The sequence below is a fragment of the Gorilla gorilla genome, chromosome X, assembly GCF_029281585.2.
Source record: "Gorilla gorilla gorilla isolate KB3781 chromosome X, NHGRI_mGorGor1-v2.1_pri, whole genome shotgun sequence".
NCBI lineage: Eukaryota > Metazoa > Chordata > Mammalia > Primates > Hominidae > Gorilla > Gorilla gorilla.
The window spans coordinates 92,402,880-92,426,673 of NC_073247.2; the positions used below are offsets into that span (position 1 = coordinate 92,402,880).

At 34.8% G+C, this 23,794-nt stretch overlaps 1 protein-coding gene and 1 pseudogene across 1 annotated transcript in view; one reads left to right on the forward strand and one right to left on the reverse strand.

Annotated features, from left to right (window-relative positions):
• Nucleotides 1-23,794, reverse strand: part of BRWD3 (bromodomain and WD repeat domain containing 3) — a 140,310-nt gene that overhangs the window by 26,281 nt on the left and 90,235 nt on the right. The window contains exons 18-27 of the mRNA XM_019019638.4: nt 22,221-22,388; nt 20,313-20,499; nt 18,898-18,991; nt 13,729-13,878; nt 11,731-11,807; nt 8,976-9,144; nt 7,775-7,888; nt 4,232-4,339; nt 1,011-1,135; nt 194-276 (exon numbers count right to left, since the gene is read on the reverse strand). Of these exons, the coding sequence (XP_018875183.1) occupies nt 194-276; nt 1,011-1,135; nt 4,232-4,339; nt 7,775-7,888; nt 8,976-9,144; nt 11,731-11,807; nt 13,729-13,878; nt 18,898-18,991; nt 20,313-20,499; nt 22,221-22,388 (1,275 nt within the window). The remainder of the gene's footprint in view (nt 1-193; nt 277-1,010; nt 1,136-4,231; nt 4,340-7,774; nt 7,889-8,975; nt 9,145-11,730; nt 11,808-13,728; nt 13,879-18,897; nt 18,992-20,312; nt 20,500-22,220; nt 22,389-23,794) is intronic.
• Nucleotides 13,982-15,009, forward strand: LOC109024640 (proteasome subunit alpha type-1-like; annotated as a pseudogene).

Consider the following 23,794-nt stretch of genomic DNA (forward strand, 5'->3'; position numbering starts at 1 on the left):
GGTTTAGAGATTATATGCCACACACAATGTGCATAAGAAATAACTAAAAGGAAATTTTAACTTAAGTTTTCTAGTTTCTCTGGTAGCTTTTTTCAGCTAAATGATAAGCTAGTTTCTTTCTGTTAAATAACAGTTAAAAAGTTACTTACTGTACATAAGCTTAATAGTTATTAAACAACAATTCTATATTTACCAATCTGCCAGTTCCTTTCTTTGGCTTCATTATAAAACTGATGTAGCACAAGGAAGTCAATGACATCCGGCATGTCATGATACCTATACAGAAAATAAAGCACATATGAATCAATATAGAGATATAACAATATATGTTATTAAATGTCCAAGGATATATGTTTATTGTAGACCCATTAAGAAAAGTTTGCAAATCTCACAGTCCCTGGAAATGCCTTTACTTAAACATCACCTTCTCTGACCTGTTTGGGAGTGCCCTGCCTACTGCCATATTACTTTAAAAATATAAAGATGCCAATACAGGTTTATAAACCTTAATGAGGTATTTTATATTAAGGAGTATGAATTAATGTTCTTTAATCTCCTTACGTTTTAAACTCAACTTCACATAAAGAGCCTCTGACTTATTATTCCTATTATTATTAACAGAAATGAAAGCAACCACCATGTTTCAAACATTCAATTAGGGAATTATAAAGGTTTGTCTTTGATTCCTCACAACAATCTTTAGGAAGAGATTAGCATTTCCATTTTACAAATGAAGACATAAATTCAGAGAGGTTAAGTAACTTGCTTATGAACCTATCTATGTAACTATCCATAACATAAATACACACACACACACACACACACACACACACAAATATAAATAAAACGGAGAAATAAACTAGGAATTAAACTCTGATCTTTATAATTCTAAACCCTGTAGTAAAGAATGCTATAGTGTTTTCTCTCCCATTGAGCACTGTACTCTGTAAAATATACAATAGGTATTAAAATACACACACTCAAACAGAGACCCAGAGATAACTACTCACTTAATGGAAAAAGATTCTCCAGTCATTTTGCCTGAAATTGGGTCCAGAAATGCAAGCTTCAAGCAGCACAGTGTGGGTGGGCCAACCTCATATTTGATTCCTACAATCTTAACAAACTCTTGCTCCTATTCATGAGAATACCAATAAATTATTACTTTCAATATAATTACTTAACATTTGTATAATATTTCATTATTACTTGAACAATTTATTGTCTGAAAATTCTCTAAATGCCAGGCACTACACTAAGTGTTAAAGGTAATAAGACATGGCTCTTAACTCCTAATAGCAGGTTGTAGTTTAGTGCAAGGCTCTAAACCAAGGATGAGCAGCCACATCACCTGGGGAAATGCTTCAAATTTAATGATCCGAAATCCTACACCTATAGAATCAAATTCTGTTTGGGGTATAGCTCGGTAATATATCTATTTTGGAAAAACTCCCTAGTGCAGTATGATGCTCTGGTTAAAAATCACTCCCCTAGCAAAAATACAGTATGTAAGCATCCAGGTATATATGTACGTATACATGTTTGGGGTGAAGACTTACATATTTTAATGTCTACAACATTATCTTTTTTGTTGTTTTTGTCTTACTTCAGATTCATGGGGTACACGTGCAGGTTTGTTACATAGATATATTGCATAATGGTGGGGTTTGAGTTTCTAGTGTACCCATCCTCCAAATAGTAACCACTGTACCAAATAGCTAAGTTTTTAACCCCTATCCCCCTCCTAATCTCCCTTCCTTTGGAGTCCCCAATGTCTATCATTTCCATCTACATGTCCAATTGTACCAACTGTTTAGTACCCATTTGTAAGTGAGGGCGTGTGGTATTTGACTTTCTGTTTTTCAGCTGTTTTACTTATGATAATGGCCTCTAGCTCCATCTATGCTGTTGTAAAGGCCATGATCTCAATTTTTATAGCTACACAGTATTCCATGATGTATATGTACATTTTCTTCATCCAGTCCACCACTGACGGGCATCTAGATTGATTCCATGTCTTTGCTATTGTGAATAGTGATGTGACGAACATGCGTGTGCATGTGTCTTCATGGTAGAACAATTTATATTCCTTTGGGTATATACCCAGTAATGGAATTTGGGTAGTTCTACTTTAAGTCTCCTGAGAAATCTCCAGATTGCTTTCCGCAGTGGCTGAACTAATTCACATTCCCACCAGTAGTATATAAGCATTCTCCTTTCTCCACAACCTCACAAGCATCTGTTTGTTTGTTTTGACTCTTTAATAATACCCATTCTGACTGGTGTGAGATGGTATCTTGTGGCTTTGATTTGCATTTCCCTAATGATTAGTGATGTTTTAGCATTTTTTCATATGTTTGTTGGCCGCCTATACATTTTCTTTTAAGAAGTGTCTGTTCACGTCCTTTGCCATTTTTAAATGAGATTGTTTGTTTTTTTGCTTGTTGATTGAAGTTCCTTATAGATTCTGGATATGATCTTACAACAATCATACACATTTACTGATTATTAATCACATTTAGCAGATGGCAAAACTGATCTTCATAGGTATAGGGTCCTGCTTAAAGTTATATATTAGCATATAGCAAAGCTAGAATTGAAATCCAGGTCTTATTCCAAAGCCCAAGCTCTTTTACCAATTTCCTAGGACAATTTTACAATTTCACGATTTCCTAGGACAACAAGGTTAGGATAAAAAGTAAGAACCTGGCTGGGTGTGGTAGCTCATTCCTGTAATCCCAGCACTTTTGGAGGCCAAGTCGGGTGGATCACCTGAGGTCAGGAGTTCGGGACCAACCTGGCCAACATGGTGAAACCCCATCTCTACTAAAAAGGCAAAAATTAGCCAGGCGTGGTGGTGGGTGCGTGTAATCCCAGCTACTCGAGAGGCTGAGGCAGGAGAATGTCTTGAACCTGGGAGGCGGAGGTTGCAGTGAGCCGAGATTGCTCTACTGCACTCCAGCCTGGGTGACACAGCAAGACTCTGTCTTCAAAAAAAAAAAAAAAAAGAGTAAGAAATCACATGTTTTATTGAATCCTCTGATTCTAAAAAAGATTCAACTTTTACTTGATGAAGAATAGATGGGAGCTGTCCTTATCTTCCAGAAGATAATTATGTAAAGCTCACTTGATAAGCTACTTTAGCACCTGATGACATTAATAAAAAGTTTTACAAACATCTAAATCAAATCTTTATCTTAATAAATATACATATTCTCAGCTGGGCACGGTGGCTCATGCCTGTATCCCAGTACTTTGGGAGGCCGAGGCGGGTGGATCACCCTGAGGTCAGGACTTCAAGACTAGCCTGGTCAATGTGGCAAAATCCTGTCTCCAATAAAAATACGAAAAATTAGCTAGGCATGGTGGCGTGTACCTGTGATCCCAGCTACTCAGGAGGCTGAGGCAGAAGAATCACTTGAACCCAGGAGGCAGAGGTTGCAGTGAGCCGAGATAGGGCCACTGCACTCCAGCCTGGGCAACAGAGCGAGACTCCGTTGCAAAATAAATAAATAAATATACATATCCTCTCTTATATCCTTCCTGTCAAGAATCATCACACAATTCTTCATTTACCTGGAAAACTATCATAAAATGGCCCTTTAGTCTCTTATTCAGAAAACCAAAATGAAACACACATAAACCTAGGTAGAAATGGTGGTGTATGTATACCTATGTCTGTCTGTATGTGCATGTGTGCATATATATATACACATATATAGGTACAAATGAATGAAATATTTATTGACAAAATCATTCTCCATAAAATATGGAGCCACATGGGTATTATATATGTAGCTACAAGGGTAATATATCAAAACAGCTATTTTACAAAACACCAAAACTTTCTGGGCTTCTTGTGATTTATCATATTTAAAATATACCAAAGCTGTCAGAACCTTGAGAGTGTTTATAGTCTACACACTCAGCTTATGGAGGCTCCAGAAGGTAAAAAGTTGCTGATTAGGGAAAATATCCACAAAGGGGAACTCCTGCTTTGCTCTAATTATGGACTAGTATAGACTAGACAATAGAAAATAGCATACAAATTTTGAGAAACGTATAAAATGTGATCCATAATATTCAGTTCTACAAGAGTATAGATCATCATCTTATCTTGGATACACAATCAACAGTGAAATATGCATAAAACTGAGGAAAAAAACTATGGGTAAGCAATTTAATTCCAAAGCTACTTCCATTGCATAGCTTATGAATTTGGCAAACCTACCCTGAGATCCATTTTGTTCCATGGCTGTTTTTGTAAATTAACACTGTATATTTTTGATTTCCTTACAGCCCGAACATAAGCTTCATGTCCTTGCCTAAAATAGATAAGCTAAAACAGAAAACATAAGGAATTAAACAGCAGCATCCTATATAACTCTGTATGTCCAATATACATTCCTACAAACATCCTCTTCTGTTTGCAGAAAGAAATAATTATATTGAAAGACTTTATACAATAAAGGTTTCAAATGATGTTAATTCAGTATTCATGCCTATGTAGCCCTGTGCTCAGTACCACATCATATAAACACAGTAAACACAGTCCTTTCCCTTCAATCAGCTTCATAAGTGTGCTGAAGAAGCAGATTCATGGAAAATGTACACAAAACTGGTCATATTTTAAAGTATATGTGCCCCTCCATATCCACAGCTTCTGCATCAACAAATTCAATCAACTGCAGATTGAAAATATTTGAGATATATATATATATATATATATATATATATATAACAATACAATTAGGCCGGGCATGGTGGCTCACGCCTTTAATCCCAGTACTTTGGGAGGTTGAGGCAGGTGGATCACCTGAGATCAGGAGTTTGAGACCAGCCTGACCAATGTGGCAAAACCCCATCTCTAATAAAAATACAAAAATTAGCTGGGCATGGTGACACATGCCTGTAATCCCAGCTGCTAGGGAGGCTGACGCAGGAGAATCACTTGAACCCGGGAAGCGGAGGTTGCAGTGAGCCGAGATCGCAACATTGCACTCCAGCCTGGGCAATAAAAGCAAAACTCCCTGTCAATAAATAAATAAATAAATAAATAAATAAATAAATAAATAAATGATAATACAGATAAAAAACCAATATCATATAACAACAATTAATATAGCATTTACATTGTATTAGGTATCATAAGTAATATAGAGATAATTTAAAGTATATAGGAGGATGTACATAGATTATATGCAAATACTATGCCTTTTATATAATGTCCTTGTAGATTCTGTTATTTGTAAGGGGTCCTAGAGCCAATTCTGAGTGGATACCGAAGGACAACTGTACTATACTTCAAATTATAACTGACATTCTAACTATCAAAATTCTAATATTCAGTCTACACATTTCATATAAACAGTATAAATCACAGGTTACTAAATGGAGTAATTTCAAGACAAATTAAAAGTTGCCTGTTACAAGAGTTCACGTCAGAACTGGCATATTATGGAAGGAAAATGAATTCAATTACTTAATTCTTCAGCTCTTTAAGTCACCATTTACTATCATTTTCTATATTTATTACAAAAAGTTTCTTTTCCTCAAATTTAAAAGCAGTGATAGAGGCTAGGCACAGTGGCTCACACCTGTAATCCTAGTACTTTGGGAGGCCAAGATTGGTGGATCACCTGAGGTCAGGAGTTCGAGACCAGCCTGGCCAACATGGTGAAACCCCGTCTCTACTAAAAATACAAAAATTCGCCGGGCGTGGTGGTGCACGCCTGTAATTCCAGCTACTCCAGAGACTGAGGCAGGAGGATCGCTTTGAACCCAGGAGGTAGAGGTTGCAGTGAGCCGAGATAGCCCCACTGCACTCTAGCCTGGGCAACAGAGCGAGACTCGTCAAAAAAAAAAAAAAAAAAAAAAAAAGTAGTGATAGAGATAAGTAAATAGAAGAAAGTAACAAAAAATACCATATTATGAGATTTCTAAAATACATTAACATACTCTACCAATCAATACTAGGTCAGAATTTCTAATAGCTAAAAATTTGAGCAGAAAATAAAAAAGGTTTAAAATTAGTAAATAAAATAATTGTAAGGGTTAAAAACCAATAATACACGTCATTAAGATATCCTTTATTATATATTCATTCCTGAATTCCACAAATACTGATCATTGAACATCTATGTGTAGGCACTAGATGCTGTGATAAGGCATAAAACCATTTCCTCTAGGATATGGAAACTCATGTAGATATATAACTATAATGCAAGGTAGAATACATTATATATCAGAAGAGAAAAATAATTTAGGTAGAAAAGCCATGAGCACAGAGGGACTGGCCAATGAAAAACAAGGATAACATCCTGGAAAAGTTAGTATTTGAATTAGACCTTGAAAATGATAATTTTAAGAAGCAATGATCTGTATGTAGGGATATCTAGGCAAGACAATGAAGGCTTAATATTAAGATGAAGTAAAAAGTAATGTTGCCATTAAAAAATCAATTATATAAAAAGTGTATGTTTGCCTTTATAATTTCTTTAAAAACATTCTCTACATATTCACTGTCTGGTTTACATACATCTTCCTCATTACCTGAAGAACTGTCTTCACCTCATACACATTAGTCTTGAAGCATATAAGGATGTAGTAAGTTTAACAACATAGAGGAAAAGGAATTCCACCAAAGAATGGAGAAAAATGGTCCTTAGACAGGAGTCTCATTAGGTCTTAGTGTATAGATCCTTATATTGTTCTATAAAGTTTTCTAAGATAATTCTTCTGCCTCCAGAAAATAAAAACAGGCAACAACTATAAGAAATAGTGATTTGAGATATGCCAATAAAATTTTACAAGTTCTCTGTTTTTAAGTATAGCATTCATCAGAAAATATTTATTAACATAACTATGCAAACAAGCATTACTCAGAAGTCCAATACCTATAAGAAAATATCAAAAGAAACATCTTAAAATAGCTAAAGATAATCAGCAGGTAACAATTTATTTGTAAGGCTATTTGATAGCTTCTCTGATATAAGATCTCTATAACAGGCAATTACAGAAAAGTTTGGTAAAACTTTTATTGTTCCCAAAATGTTTAGAGCCTACTTGCAAGGTTTTGCTCCTTCTGCTGCTGCAATGACAATATTACATTTCTACTAACACTCTTAAATTTAAAACTGTGTAAAAACATTTAATCGATTAAAAAAAATTAGTATATCAGACAATATCCAAGCCAAAAAGAGTTCTAATGTTCCAATGTTACGATAATTTTCATAATAAAATGAAAATTTTTTACCAGGTAGAATTTTGATTAATTTTTGACTGGCCAATAATAAATATGGCTATACTCATCAATCACAGACTCAGAAAGAAAGACCTGTTTGCAAAATTGCATTCGCCTGCTCATTTAAAGGAGTAAATACCTTCTTGTATACTTTCTATCAGGTTGAACGTGTTTTTTTTTTTTTTTAAATAAATATTGGAACATGAATGAGGACTCAAAATACCACTCAATTCTACTAAGTGGCAATTCAGATGAAAATAAAGCCAATTATTTTTATGACTGCACAAGCTGATTAATTTATCTCAATATTCAATGAGCATCTAATAGACTGAAGCTACTGTGCCAGGCCCTACAAAGGATACAAAGATTAATACTGTTCAGTCCCCTTCCACAAGAAATATATAATTGAGCAGAGCAGATAAGACACTGTATATATTATTATAATGGAATTAGGAATATAAATATATTAAGACTGATTAAAGTTAGTGCTCTTGAGGCTCCACAGAAAAAGGTTATAACAGGAATAATTACCTCATCTCCCATTTGTGGGACAAATGGGGAACGTCGGGGTATAGTATCCAAGATCCACTGAGGGGCAAACCATTCTTCATTAGGCTCACCTGCTATAGAAACCAGTCCTCCTTTCTAAAACATAAATACACGAAAAGTATATGTATAAAACACAGTTCTCCAATACATAAAACACATGAACAATAGTATGAAAAATAGTAGGTAGAGAAGATTAAAAATTTCAGCTTACAATGAAACCTAAAGTATATAAATTTGAATGATTTTGCTTTATTATATACAACTTTTCTGCCAATAAAAAATCACTTTACTAAATTTTAACTGACAAGTAATAACTTGACACTATAGACTACCTGAAAACCATAACTTTTACATACGTCCCTTGACTACCACGTGAATTCAAATGTAAGAATAAGTTTTTGCCAATAAAATAGTGATAATCAAGAAAATAACTGTCTACTAAAGCAAAAGACTACAGAATGTGTCTATAATCAATTTTGAAGTTAAAATTAAAATAACTACATACACCAAGTCTTTAAATCATTTAAATGAATCTATAGTGGGGAAAAGAAACTGTCATTGGGATGAAATAAAAACATAAAGGTAAGCCAGGCACAGTGGTACACACCAGTAGTCCCAGCCAACCAGGAGGCTGAGGTGGGAGTATTGCTTGAGCCTAGCAGTTCGAGTCTGCAGTGTGTTATGATCATGCCTGTGAATAGCCACTGCACTCCACTCTGGGCAACATAACAAGACCCCATCTCTTTAAAAAAAACACCAAAAAACATAGTGGAATGGAGGGAGAGTCCTATACAATTTATCATACTCTTCCATGTTACAAGTTAAAAATGTTAAAAATGAGGACTCAAAATACCGCATGACAAGAATAATAATGTTGTCAGATAAAACTAACAAGAATAATAATTTTGTTAAGACAGTAGTTTATTTTAGGACATTGCTACGTTTTAACAAATGATTGTGAATATGTTTGAATAACAAATTATAATGAAACATTCTAGCCTCTACCTTTGATAACAGAAAAATTTCAAAAATTCTTTACATTTTGAAGTCAAACTACTTTTACTTACTTTCTCAGATGAAATGTTATTTTTGGAGAAAAGTCAATGTTACAATTAAATATTTAAGTTATCAAAGGCAAAAAACAAAAAATAACAAAAACAAAATACCTTATAAAGTTACAAACCTTCTTTCTAGTCTGCTTAGGTTTCTTCTGCCTTTCTTCTAGGGACTTCAAATTTTCCTCATCAGAGCTGCTGCATATTTTACGTGTTGTCTGTCTGGTTTGTCTTTTTGGGGGTTGTAAATTTATTCCAGCATCTGCTGTCCAATCAGAATATTCACTTGATGAGTCACTGTAAATAAATCAAAATTATGGATACCTAAGTATAGAAAAGGAGTAGTTTTACTTAATAATCGAAAGATCATTCTGTAAGCAAACAGCATTATAAATGACATGGCTGGATTTTTTTCTAACTTAAGAGAAAAAATATCATCCAGGCGCGGTGGCTCACACCTGTAATCCCAGCACTCTGGGAGGCCAAGATGGGCAGATCACAAGATCAGGAGTTCGAGACCAGCCTGGCCAACATGGCAAAACCCCGTCTCTACTAAAAATACAAAAATTAGCCGGGTGTGATGGCACACGCCTGTAGTCCCAGCTACTTAGGAAGCTGAGAGGGAAGAATCACTTGAATCCAAGAGGCAGAGGTTGCAGTGAGCCGAGAGTGTACCACTGCGCTCCAGCCTGGGTGACAGAGTGAGACTCCATCTCAAAAAAAAAAAAAAAAAAATCAATACAGAATTTCGACCATTATCTAAGTAATTTTAATGAAATGCTTCTTGGATGAAGTATACTTTATCCAAGGATTATATTATAATTATAATGCTTAGTTTCCTGTAACAGGAATTAAAATCCCTGTCCAAAATCACAAATGCTTCTTTAAAATAAAAAAGCATCTTATTCTTGGAAATGCTGAAGTGGGATTGTTTTAAAACTGAAATAAATACATATACAGTCATACACAGTCATGAGTCAGTTAACAAAGGGGATACTTTCAGAGAAATGCATCATTAGGTGATTTTGTCATTGTGTGAATATCATACAGAGTATACTTACACAAACCTAGACAGTATAGCCTACTACACAGCTATTCTATATAGTAGAACCTAATGCTCCAAGGCTACAAATTTGTACAGCATGTGACTGTACTGAATACTGTCAGCAATTGTAACACAATGCTAAGTATATATCTACACAATGCTAAGTGTATATCTACACATAGAAAAGGTACAGTAAAAATATGATGTAAAAGATTTTTAAAAATGTATACCTACATAGGGCACTTAACATGAATGGAGTTTATAGAACTGAAAGTTGCCGTGGGTGAGTCAGTGAGTGATGGTGAGTGAATGTGAAGACCTAGAACATTACTGTACACTACTGAAGACTTTACAAACACTACACTTAGGTTACACTAAATTTATAAAAAATATTTTTCTTTCTTCAACAAGAAATTAATCAGCTTGCTGTAACATTTTTACTTTATACTTTTTAGCGTTTTTTAACTTTTTGACTTTTTTGTAATAACACTTAACTTAAAACACAAACACATTGTACAGCCGTATTTTTTTTTTCCTTGAGACAGAGTTTCACTCTTGTCGCACAGGCTGGAGTGCAATGGCGCAATCTCGGCTCACTGCAATCTCTGCCTTCCGGGTTCAAGAAATTCTCCTGTCTCAGCCTCCCAAGTAGCTGGGATTACAGGCCTCCACCACCACATCCGGGTAATTTTTGTATTTTTAGTAGAGACAGGTTTTACCATGTTGGCCAGGCTGGTCTCAAACTCCTGACCTCAGGTGATCCTTCCACCTCGGCCTCCAAAAGTGCTGAGATTACAGAAGTGAGTCACCACGTTCGGCAAATTTTTTCTTTATATCCTTACTCTATAAGGTTTTTTCCATTTTTAAGGTTTAAATTTTTTTTTAATTTTAAAACTTTGTTTAAAAACTAAAACACAAACATTAGCCTAAGCCTACAGAGGGTCAGGATCATCAATATCACCGTCTTCCATCTCCACATCTTTTCCTGTTCCACGGAAGGTATTCAGAGACAAAAACACATGGAGCTTTTATCTCCAATGATAATAATGCCTTCTTCTGGAATATCTCTTTGAGGACCTGACAGAGGCTATTTTACAGTTAATAATTTATTACAAGTAGGACAAGTACACTCTAAAATAACAATAAAAAGTATAGCATAAACTGAGCAAACTGGTGTGCACCTGTACACCCTGCTACTCAGGAGGCTGAGGTGGGACGACTGCTTGAGCCCAGGAGTTCAAGGCATGCCTGGGCAACATAGCAAGACACCATCTCTAAAAGAATAGAAAATGAAATGAAGAAAACGTAATAATATAAAAGTATAGCATAGTAAATAAACCAGTAACATAGTTGTTTATTAAGTACTACATACTGTACATAATTGTATATGCTAAACTTTTGTATGACTGACAGTTCAGCAAGTTAATTTACACCAGCATCCTCACAAACACATGAATAACACTTTGTGCTACAGTGTTACAATGGCTATGATGTCACTAGGTGACAGGAATTTTTCAGCTTCATTATTGGACCATAGTCATATGCACTCCATCATTGACTGAAACATCATTATGCAGAGGGTGAATATAATTGCCAAGATGTAGAATCTTGGATTTAAAAAGAATCTTATTTTATAGATGAAGAAACTAAAAGGCCCAAAGTGACATCAGAAAGATATTGGGAGAGCCAGGATCACATCAGGTCTCTCGGCTTCCAGCCAGTACCTTTTCTACTATAAAACACTATTTTAATTCTGGTTTTACCAATTTCCTACGAGAACATAATTTCATATTAAAACTGTTCAATAATTTTAACCAAATTAAAACCATTAAAACTACCTGGAAGAACTTTCACTTTGCCATTCAACAACAGGATCCTCTACCGAAGCGTCACTTGTGCCAACAGTTTCATCTTCCTACAACAAAGAGCCAGCAATTAAGATATATGGATATTACCAGCTAATGTATTTCTAATTAAAAAACCACTACCTGTTTTATAGCATTTTTTTGAATTCTGCCCTCAAAAAATGTTCTTCTTAAAACGCACATAATCATTATTCTAAGTATATCTGTAACTCACAACTAAGTCTGCTAGGTATTTCTAAATTTCTAGCATCATTATCTTATTGATATAAAACATCTTTTTGTGATTTCAAAGACTCAATAGATTTCTTGAGTCCAAATATAACCCTCTTAAATACAAGATTAGAAACATTGTTTTCAAAATGCCTATATGTCTCTATCGAGTTAATATAATTACTCTCCATTAAAAATTTTAATTATCTTTTTTATGTAAAATTTTAAATATATAGATAACCCATGTACACAATCTCCAGTTTAGGTAATAACTCACTTCCTATTTTATCTATACCCTCACCCACTGCCTTATACTCTAGCATTAGTTTGATGCACAATATGACCAAAAAAACCATTTTAACCATAAATATTTACTAAGATTAGGATTTGTTTTAAAAGTACAACCGCAATGCTGTTATCACATTACATTTAAAAGGGAGCATCAGGTCAGGTGCAGTGGCTCATCCCTGTAATCCCAGTACTTTGGAAGGCCAAGGCAGGCAGATCACCTGAGGTCAGGAGTTTGAGACCAGCCTGACCAATATGGTGAAACCCTGTCTCTACTAAAAACACAAAAATTAGCAGGGCATGGTGGCATGCACCTGTAGTCCTGGCTACTTGGGAGGATGAGACAGGAGAATTGCTTGAACTTGGGAGGTGGAGGCTGTAGTCAGCTGAGATTGAGCCACTGTACTCCAGCCTGGACAACAGAACAAGACTCTTGTCTTTTTTTTTTTTTTTTTAAAGGGTGGGGGAAGCATCAGTTCCTGAATAGTGATCATTCTTTTAAGATCAAGATTTCATATGGGTGGGGGTGGGGCATGAATGTAGGACATCTTTGATAACAGTTTAAGAACTGTGAATGGGGCCAGGTGCAGTGGCTCACGCCTGTAATCCTAGCACTTTGGGAGGCCAAGGTGGGCAGATCACCTGAGGTCAAGAGTTCAAGATCAGCCTGGCCAACAGGGTGAAACCCTGGCTCTACTAAAAATACAAAAATTAGCCATGCATGGTGGCGCATGCCTGTAATCCCAGCTCCTGGGGAGGCCAAGGCAGGAGAATCTCTTGAACCCGGGAGGCACAGGTTGCAGTGAGCCAAGTACGTGTCACTGCACTCCAGCCTGGGGACAGAGTGAGACTCCATCTCAAAAAAAAAAAAAAAGGAATTGGGAATGGCACAAGAATGAGAGTACCATATATTGTCAATGCATGATTAAACCTTCATTATGCATCTAACAATGAAAGCTGTTAAGAGAACAAAAAGACTGGAGAACAGAAGAACAAGATGAAAAGAAGTTATGCTCTTTATTCATTACCATGAAAAAGGTAGGTCTGAGAAAAATCAACATTCAATGATCTCTATGAGGGGTGAAGTCAATAATAACAAAACGTGTGTACATTATGTTGATTAGATAGCCAACCAGTTCTGAAACTGTGTAACTTATTAATGCTCTTTATATTTCGCTCCTTTCCATTTATAGGCTGATTTCCTCTTACTCTTTTTTTCACTGTCTCAACGTCAAACTCTTGCTGGCATATTTGATACCCTCACCAAGACAGCATCTGAGGTACAAATCCAAGACATCTAAATGAATTAAATATGCCCAAATATACCTACTAAATGTATTATTAATGAACAAATCTCTTATAAGAATATAATTAAAATAATTTTCTATTAAAGAAGTGACCCTTAAACCCAAATGGATGATACAAACTGGGAAACAAAAAACTACATCAAATAAATAATAGTATATATATAACCTCTGAGGAGCTGTCTGAGTCTTCCTGTACACCTGAATTTTGACATGATGCCTGTGAATTATGCTCTATGTTGGACCGTGTTTGGTAAGTATGCTGACGTTTGCGTTGTGTCCTGCGTAAAGAACGCCCACAGCTAGGCTCATAATCATTCTGTAAAAGAGAAGAACAATAAATTTTAAAAAAGGAAAAGCTCAGTAAACACACAAGGAACATATATAAAGCAAATTAGGTGGGGGGTAGGGGTGAGTAGGAGATGAGAATAAATTCCCCAAAAGAAAGTCAACATAGAACTATATTTATACATATTTAATCCACTTTCCACTAATATTGATCACTCTCCTATTTTGTAAACCTTGTGATCAAATTAAAGACAGTGCTGAAAAGTCTGGGTTGCAAAGTCCCACAGACTTCTCTGTACAACGCAGAGTAATAGTTTAGGCAGCAACTTCTTGATCCTCAGTTTTGCCAGAGGCTGCAACCAGACCTGTGCTGGAACCACGTTTAGAAACCAGTATGACAATGATATCATTGTCTGGAGCAGGATTCATCAAACTGAATATGCAATGGAAGCTGTTAAACAAGGTTCAGCCACAGTTGGTCTGAAATCAAAAACCCATGCAGTATTGGTTGCATTGAAAAGGGCACCATCGGAGCTTGCAGCTCATCAGAAAAAAATTCTCCATGTTGACAACCATATTGGTATCTCAACTGCAGGGCTTACTGATGATGGTAGACTGTTATGTAATTTTATGTGCCAGGAGTGTTTCGATTCCAGATTTGTATCTGATAGACCATTTCCTGTGTCTTCTCTTGTATCTCTAATTGGAAGCAAGACCCAAATAACGACACAACATTATGGCTGGAGACCATATGGTGTTAGGCTACTTACTGCTGATTATAATGATATGGGCCTCACATTTTCCAAACCTGGTCATCTGCTGACTATTTTGACTACAGAGCTACGTCCACTGGGGCCCGTTCTCAGTCAGCTCGTACTTACTTGGAGAGACATATGTCCAAATTTATGGAATACAATTTAAATGAACTGGTTAAACATGGTCTGCATGCCTTAAGAGAGACAATTCCTGCAGAACAGGACACAACTACAAAAATGTTTCCATTGGAATTGCTGGTAATAATTTGGAGTTTACAATCTATCATGATGATGATGATGTGTCTCCAATCCTGGAAGGTCTTGAAGAAAGGCCACAGAGAAAGGCAAAGCCTGCTCAACCTGCTGATTAACCAGCAGAAAAGGCTGATGAACCAATGGAACATTAAGTGATAAGCCAGCCTATGTATGTATTATCAAATATGTAATAATGCTGGAAGACATACTGATGATACTAATCATCAGTAGAATGGTGGTGGAATGGTATGTTTTAGGAATCAGTCCAGATGTGAGTTTTTTCTAAGCAACCTCACTAAAACCATATATAATGGGGTACATTTTTCTTTGAGATGTCTATATAATCACTTTCTAGAAAGTACAGGTATCTGTACTAATGTTTTTATATGAAAAAAGTAAGTGTCTTTGTGATTTTAAAGCCAACTGTAAAATAAAATTGTTTCACCTCCTGAAAAAAAAAAAGAAATGTCTGGGTTGCAAGAATTTGCCCATTCATAATTTACGTATGCTACATTATTCAGAATTATTATAGGATGAAGCAAGACATTTCAGTCATATGTGTATATATAATGTGTTTATTTAGTTCTGCTCAAAAATCTAGAAAACTTTTTTAAAGTGCTAAGATATATAAGTGGATTTAATAATCTATACTTTTGTTCATTCTAGATTAACACTGAGGGCTAAACTCTGATCTTTTATTTCTCTTGCCCAAATTTCTATCTAAGAGGCCTTCTGCAGAGGTGGGCATGGGAGGGGAGGTTCCATGCCTCACAAACGACAAAGTCTCATCAGAGGGGTTTTACTTAACCCTATATAACGTGTTTTAACTTTCCAATATGACTCTGGCATAACATCATACAACAGAGAAAGAAGGAAATCAAAATATTTTAACCGCAAATATGTTTCTGTCATATCTTGAAATAGCCCTGTAAAGCTGTCTTAAAATCAACATTCTGTAGAGAATCCCTTTCTCTTTCCAGGCCTTTTTCCTGATCCAGGAGAGAATCAACCAAAAGTCTGGCACTTTTATTTAAGTCTGAAAAGAAACATTTGCAACCTACTCTCTGTGAAAAAAGCTACCTAGAGGCTTCTTCTGCGTAATGAGAATCTCGATCTCTAAAATTCCTTATCTAAACCCAGACATTTCCTTCCATTGATTCTAGGTCTTTAGACAATAACTTAACTCTTTCAACTAATTGCTAATTAGAAAATTTTTGAATCCACCTATGACATGGAAACTCCTCCGTCACACCCCTGTGAGTTGTCCTGCCTTTCTGTACCAAACCAATGTACTGTCTTACATGTACCGATTGATGTCTTGTCTCCCTAAATTGTATAAATCCAACCAGTAGCCTGGCCATCTTAGGCATATGTTCTCGGGACTACTTCTTGAGACTGTGCATCCAGTCACTGGTCACTCATGTATGGCTCAGAATAAATATCTTCAAATATTTTATAGAGTTTGATTCTTTCATCAACAGCATTCTTAAGATTCTTAAGAGCTAAAAAGTATCTTTAGAATAAATTTAGTCCAATCTCCAACCCCCCACCTCTGAAATACAAAACTAGGTCCAGGAGAGAGTTGTTTAAAATAAAAATGAAATAATAAATCTTAGATTACTTCTAACAACAGAAGGGAAAGGACTCAAAACAATCTACATACAAAAAGTAACAATTTAATTTTTGGAACTGAAATCTAAACTCTGCTCTTTTGTTATTCTCTTGCTCAAATTCCTATCTCAAGGGTCTGGGGAGTCATGCCTTACAAACCATAGAGTCCCATCAGAGCGGTTTTATTTAACTCTATGTAACATGGCTTTACTTTTCCAACCTGACTTTGGCATAGCATCACATGACAGATAAAGAGGGGAATCAGAATATTTTAACCCCAAATGTTTCTTTGCCATATCTTGAAATAGCCCGGCAAAGTTGTCTCTTGTGGGGGAAAACCTACATTGTGCAGAGGACCCCCTTCAAGGGAGAATCAACTAAGAGTCTGGCATCTTTTTAAGTCCGATAACAAACATTTACAACCTATTTACTCTGAAGTTTGCTACCTGGAGGCTTCATCTGCATAATAAGAATCTTGGTCTTCACAAACCCTCATTTTTTTTTTTTTTTTTTTTTGAGACGGAGTTTCACTCTAGTTATGCAGGCTAGAATGCAATGGCGTGATATGGGCTCACTGCAACCTCGGCCTCCAAGGTTCAAGCGATTCTCCTGCCTCAGCCTCCTGCCTCAGCCTCCCGAGTAGCTGGGATTACAGACATGCACCACCACACCTGGCTACCCAAACCCTTATCTTAATCCAGACATTCCTTTCTCTTCCTTCCAGGTCTTTAGATAAAAACTCTTTCAACCAATTTCCAGTCAGAAAATCTTGGATTGGAAATTGACCTGGAAGCCCACCACCCACCTTCCAGTTGTCCTGCTTTTCTGCACCAAACCAGTGTACATTTTACGTCTATCGACTGATGTCTTATGTATCCCTAAAATGTATAAAACCAAGTTGTAGCCCGACCATCTCAGGCACAGAGTCTCAGGATCTCCTGAGGGCTGTGCCACGGACCATTGGTCACTCATTTTTGGCTCAGAATACATCTCTTCAAATATTTTAGAATTTGATTCTTCATCAAAGGCACATAGACGCACACAAATTCATGCCATGTTTAATCCCTTATATCCCACTGAGGATTATTTCTACTATTTGCGGACAATATAGAAGAAGAGAAATTGAGTAACTATGGATAACTTACCTGTAGTTGTAACAAGAATTGGCAGTATGTTCATTTAGTAAGCAGGTCAAAATAGAGATTTAATTTTTAATGATTAAAATTTGAAGTGAAAACTATTTTATTCTAACCTTTACAAATATAAAACATTACTATTGATATTCCATTTAGCTAAGCTGCAATCCTAGAATGTAATCAGGAGCCAACCAGTTTAAAAGTGTATGTAAATGTTTCACATTTTCAACCTAAGTAAAAATATCTACAGACCTAAGTACCTTATCCATTAGTCTCAGCCAAGTCTGATGTTTGATAAAATCAGCTTAGTAAGAAACATGAATAAAAATCAGTGTTCTGAGTCATTCAAAATCTCTTAAAAAAAAAAACTTACCAGAGAACAGCAACAACAAAACAATAAAGTTAATTTCTTAACAATAAAAGTTAAGAAAGCAAACATCAAAATGATCTAATATTTGCAGATATCCATTTGATATTTACCTAAATTTCTGTTTATCAATTATGGAAAAAAATGCAAATTCAGGGTCCATTACCTAGATTTGTTTAACAACATCAAAATCATCCTAGACCCTTCAAATTACTACACTCTACAGAAATTATGGTTAAATTTGGGAACAAAACTATACATTTGGTGTACCTGAGAGTATTCTGCTTAGCAGTTTCTTTCTATAGTACATCACAATATACAGATCATATTTTGCTCCTAAATGATTTGGTAAGCCAGGAATGGGTCTAGGGTAGGGATCAGCAAACTTTTTCTCCAAAGGACCAAAGTGTAAACATTTTTTGGCTTTGCAAGTCATACAATCTCTGTTACAACTATTCAATTCTGTCTTACAGCCTGAAAGCAACCATATACAAGACATAAATAAGTGAACGTGGCTGTGTTCCAATAAAAATTAACAGAAATAGGTAGCAGAACTGATTTGGCCCATGGGCTATAGTTTGCCAATCTCTGGCCTAGGATATCTGGATCATTTGTTTTACATTCTAATTAGTGATCTGGTAATATATTTAAGGTTCTACTTTGATCATATAAAAATGGTTATTTTAATACAAATATCTTATACCTACAATGACCACATGTCCTAGATTTGGGGGGACACTCGACTTGTAACTTTGTTCTTATTAATAATAATCATATATCTCAATTTGTGGCTCAAAAAGTAGGTTCCCTATATGCAGGTACCTATTAAAATAGTCTCTTAACACACAACTGCTGCCTCTCAAAAGCCTATTATCTACAAATATCTGCAAATAGTGTATCCCAAAGTATTGTAAAACTATACTTACCCTTTGAGTAGTGTAAGATGGCTTTTTCTTCTTTTCAACTGTATAAAGACTGATTTCTATGTCACCTTTTGCAGTTCGACATTCTTCCTGTACCCTAATAACAAGTCAAAGGTCAAAGTAACAGAAAATCAAGAAGAAAACCAATCATCTAAGAATCAGATAATAAAAATACTTTTAAACATATAATTTGCCACTTGAACTATTTTTAAGCATATAATTCAGTGGCATCAATTACATTCAGAAAGTTGTGCAACTATTACCAGCATTTCCAAAACTTTTTCATCACTTCAAAGATAAACTCTGTGACCATTAAGCAATAACTCCCCATTTTCTCCTTCTTCCTAGCCCCTGTAAACCTCTAATCTATTGTATGTCTCTATGAATTTGCCTAGTCCAGATATTTCATGTAAGTGGAATCATATAATATTTGTCCTTTTGTCTCTGGCTTCTTTTGCTTAGCGTGTTTATCCACGTTGTAGCAGGTACCAGAACATCATTCTTTTCTGTAGCTGAATGATATGCCATTTTGTACATATACCACAATTTGTTTATCTATTCATCTGTTGGTGGACAATTGAGTTGTTTCCACCATTTGGTTATTGTGAATAATGCCACATTTAACACTGGTATAGAAATATCTTTGAGTCCCTGCTTTCAATTCTGCTTTCTATGTTTTGAGTAAATAATCATTTACTCCAAAGACATTAATTATGTCTTTTTTTTTTCTTATCACTGCTGCCTTCTTATAGCAGAAAGCAGAAGAAAAGGAGAAACCAAATTAATTTTGCTATTTGTTGGTTGATCTGGTAAAAGGCTTGGTTAGGAAGACACTTGATTAAAATGAATTGTACATATTCTCTGTAAATGTCCTTTCTCTTTTCTAAATCTATTTCCAGTTGCTGTGGAGTATCTGAAAGTTATTATTACAGCAAATGTCAGGGTTTACAAATATGAATAGGGATTATAAGTTTGAAATTAATCCTAATGAAATTCTTTCACCCAATGAAGCCTACCTAAATGACATTTCTAAAGATACTCTAAGCACTAGCATCTAACAAATAATTGTACTCCCAGGCTGCTCCAATGTTAGGGTCCATATATCACTCACATATTTAATTATGTAAGACCTCATGAGTTCTTAATACTACTTGTATTCTTTTCTTCTAATCTAGGCTATAAACTCAGAACAGAGATAATGTTTTGCATTTTCAATATTCCCCAAAGCATTCAGCACAAAGCTGAAGATGATCATTATTTGTTACAGAGTGAACTCATTGGAATAATATGGAAAAACTAATGCATGACTAAACTATATTTTAAAATACCTCATTTACTAGGCTAACATAGTACATTTCAATTCACTTCCTAAGAATAAAGCTTTAAATTTTTTTCTAAATGTTACCTTATTGACTCACCTACTAACCCCATTATTTAGTTCATTGACCACCACTCTTCTGCTCCACGCCATGAGATCTCTTTCAGTGGCCATCTGGCTCCGAGGAGCATTGTTATGCATTTGTCTAACACCTTCAATTTGACTACTATGTCTTCGAAGCCTGATGTTTGGGGAAGAAGATATGTCCATGTTTGGACTTCTCAGAGCTAAAACAAAAACAAGGAAAATTATCACTTTGTGAGCAAAGGCACCATAGTTTTCCAGAACAGAGCTCTAAATAAAACAGTAGATTCAAATATAGTACTGCTGTAAGAATTGCTATCCCTTTGTTCTATATTTTCTGTACCCTCCTTTGTGTTTTTCATATTGTTATAAATAAAGCAGGCACTCTTATTGAGAAATGTTTAAAATTTCTATATTTTAATTTTTTTCAAAGTAGTTTCACATCTGACATCTACTAAATGCTCAATGAATATAAAAAATGTATTCAACATGATTTGGAGATTTACAAATGTTTATTAGTACTAGTTCAGGAAGGAGCTTTTTGATCTAAATTCTATCTTTGTTCTCTCCATTACAGTGTTTCTAGATAAAACATCAATAAAACTTTCAAAAATGTTAAGATTCAAAGTGTAAATAAATATTTTTTAAATCAAAATTTCATTTTCAAGATTGATGAGCAACGAAAGAAAGAAAACAAAGTAACAGAAGTTTTACTTTTTAATACTCCAGAAAGGTTCATGTTATTTTTCTTATACTTAAAAATAAAACACAAATGGAAACTGAAACATCCAACTGTTAAATGTCAGAAAAATTTCAAAACAAATCAATATTACAAATAGAAGTCAGTGGGGTCTCTTGACTAATGCCGTTTCTAATCTGTCCACAGAAACCTAGTATTGACGGTACAACAGAATACAGATTTCATTAATGGATATTTAAATCAGGGCTCTGAGAAAGTTTTACGTCTCAGGAATAAAGGGCCTGGATAGATAGGATTATCAGCCCACTTGTCATCTTGTTCTAGGTTCAGAAAAGCTTATCTGAGTTAGATGTTCAAGCAACCTAAATGAACTATTTTGATTTTATGAGATATTGAAGAAATCAGGAAATGAGTAAAATACCCTGTGAATCACCACAAATTTAAATCACCTTATTCATTTCCATGGAATCTAAAATGCAATGTTACACAGATAAATGACTCTAGTTACAAATATATGAAAAGAAATAAATCTGAAAAATCTCATAAGATGACTACATTTGAAAATAAAACTGATAGCTCTTGATACAAGCTAAAACTTATATAAAACTCAGATGCCCTGGCACATTTAATGTAAAAGACAGGATAGAATATCATTTTAATATCATTTAATGATAGAATATTCATTTTAAGATAATTAATTATACAATAACTGCTATTGGTATTAAGATCAAACTATTATAAAAGTTAATTCAGAAGCTGCATCTGTATTCCCTAAGAGTGCTTCTTGTCTTCAGTGTATTTTTTTTTTTATTCAAGAGAAGAGCATGGTATTCTGCTTTCCTCTCCACAAAAGAGGAATTGGTAGTAATTTCTAAACTTAAGGTAGTTTTAATTTTGAAAACTATATAGGTTGGTTCCTCTACAAAAGGGCTAGACTTACCATAGCACTTCACTTCTTAAAACAAATGTAAAGATTACAGATAAATTACTGAGTAAAAAGAAGACAGTATATTAAAATGCATCACCTGTATTTCTCAGGAGACCTTAAGTCATTTTATCCACAAATGATGAGATTATGAGACTTCGATATATCTGATATCAAAATTGTAAATTAATAAAAAAGTTTTTATTTATAAACGTAAAATATTTTCCATTAATTATTTGGTAAAAGTAAAATAATTACAGTACATAAACTACACCCTTTACAAGTATAAAAATACTTACCACCATTAACAGAGTATGCTCTATTAACTGGAAAATGTGGAACATCTCCTTCATTAATTAGTCTCAGGTCTTGTTCTCTCTGCAGCTCCCTGATTATTCCATCAAGAATGCTCTCATCTTGGTCATTGGTTTGCTGCCCAATTACCTGTTCTACTACCTCACCATCACCTTAATAAGACCAGATACAAAGCCACAAAATTACTTACATTTTAGTATACCTTAAACATAGTAAAAACAACCTATAAATTTCTACACAAATGATTAAAAACAGGATTAAACGTAAAATAAAGTATATATCAAATGAAACATTTGTAAATATTTTTGATGTACTAGCTTATGTGTCTGACTTAACCAATGCTCCCAAATTAGACATTATTATGAGAGCCTTCTCATCTTTAAAAATACAATCAAGTGCTGCATAACGACATTTCAGTCAAAGATAAACCACATATACAACGGTAGTCTCATAAGATCATAATGAAGCTGAAAAACTCTTATTGTTTAGTGACATCATAGCCTTCACAGTGCAATGCAGTACTCACATGTTTGTGGTGATACTGGCATAAACAAACCTACTGCACTGCCAGTTATATAAAAGCATAGCACATATAATTATGCACAGTACATAATATTTGGTAATAAATGACTATATTACTGTTTTATGTATGCACTATACCATACTTCGTATCATTTTGAAATGTACTCCTTTTAATTATTAAAAAAACATTGCACTGTAAAACGGCCTCAAGAAGGTCCTCCTGGAGGTATTCCAGAAAAAGGCATTGTTATCCTAAGAGATGACAGCTCCATATTGCCCCGGAAGACCTTCCAGTGGGACAAGCAAGATGTGGGGGTAGAAAACAGGGATATTGATAATCTTGACTCTGTGTAGACCTAGGCTAATGTATGTTTGTGTCTTAACTTTTAAAAAGTTTAAAAAGTAAAACAAAAATTTTAAAAATAGAAAAACCTTATAGCATAAGGATATAAAAATATTTTATACAGCTGTACAATGTATTTGTGTTTTAAGCTAAGTATTTCTACAAAAGAGTCGAAAAGTTAAAAAACAAACAAACAAACAAAAAACCTAAAAAGTGTTTCCAGTAAGCTAAGGTTAATTTGTTACTGAAGAAAAAATATTGTTTATATACATTTAGTGTAGCCTAAGTGTACAGTGTTGATAAAGTGTACAGTATTGTATAGTAATGTTCTAGGCCTTCACATTCAACCACTCACTCACTGAATCACCCATAGCAATTTCCAGTCCTTTAAGCTCCATTCCATGGTAAGCGCTTTATACAGTCATACCATTCTTAATCTTTTATACCATATTTTTCTATACCTTTTCTGTCTAGATATGCTTAGATATACAAATATGTACCATTGTATGTATAACTGTCTATGGTATTCAGTGCAGTTACATGCTGTACAGGTTTGCTGCCTAAGAACAACTAGCTATGCCATATAAGAGTTTTGAGTAAGGTTTGAACAAGTTTAACCACAGATACCTAAAATGCTTTGCTTCCTTCTTTTGTGAAAATTCCCTTTTTGAAAGAAGTCAAAATGATGATCTT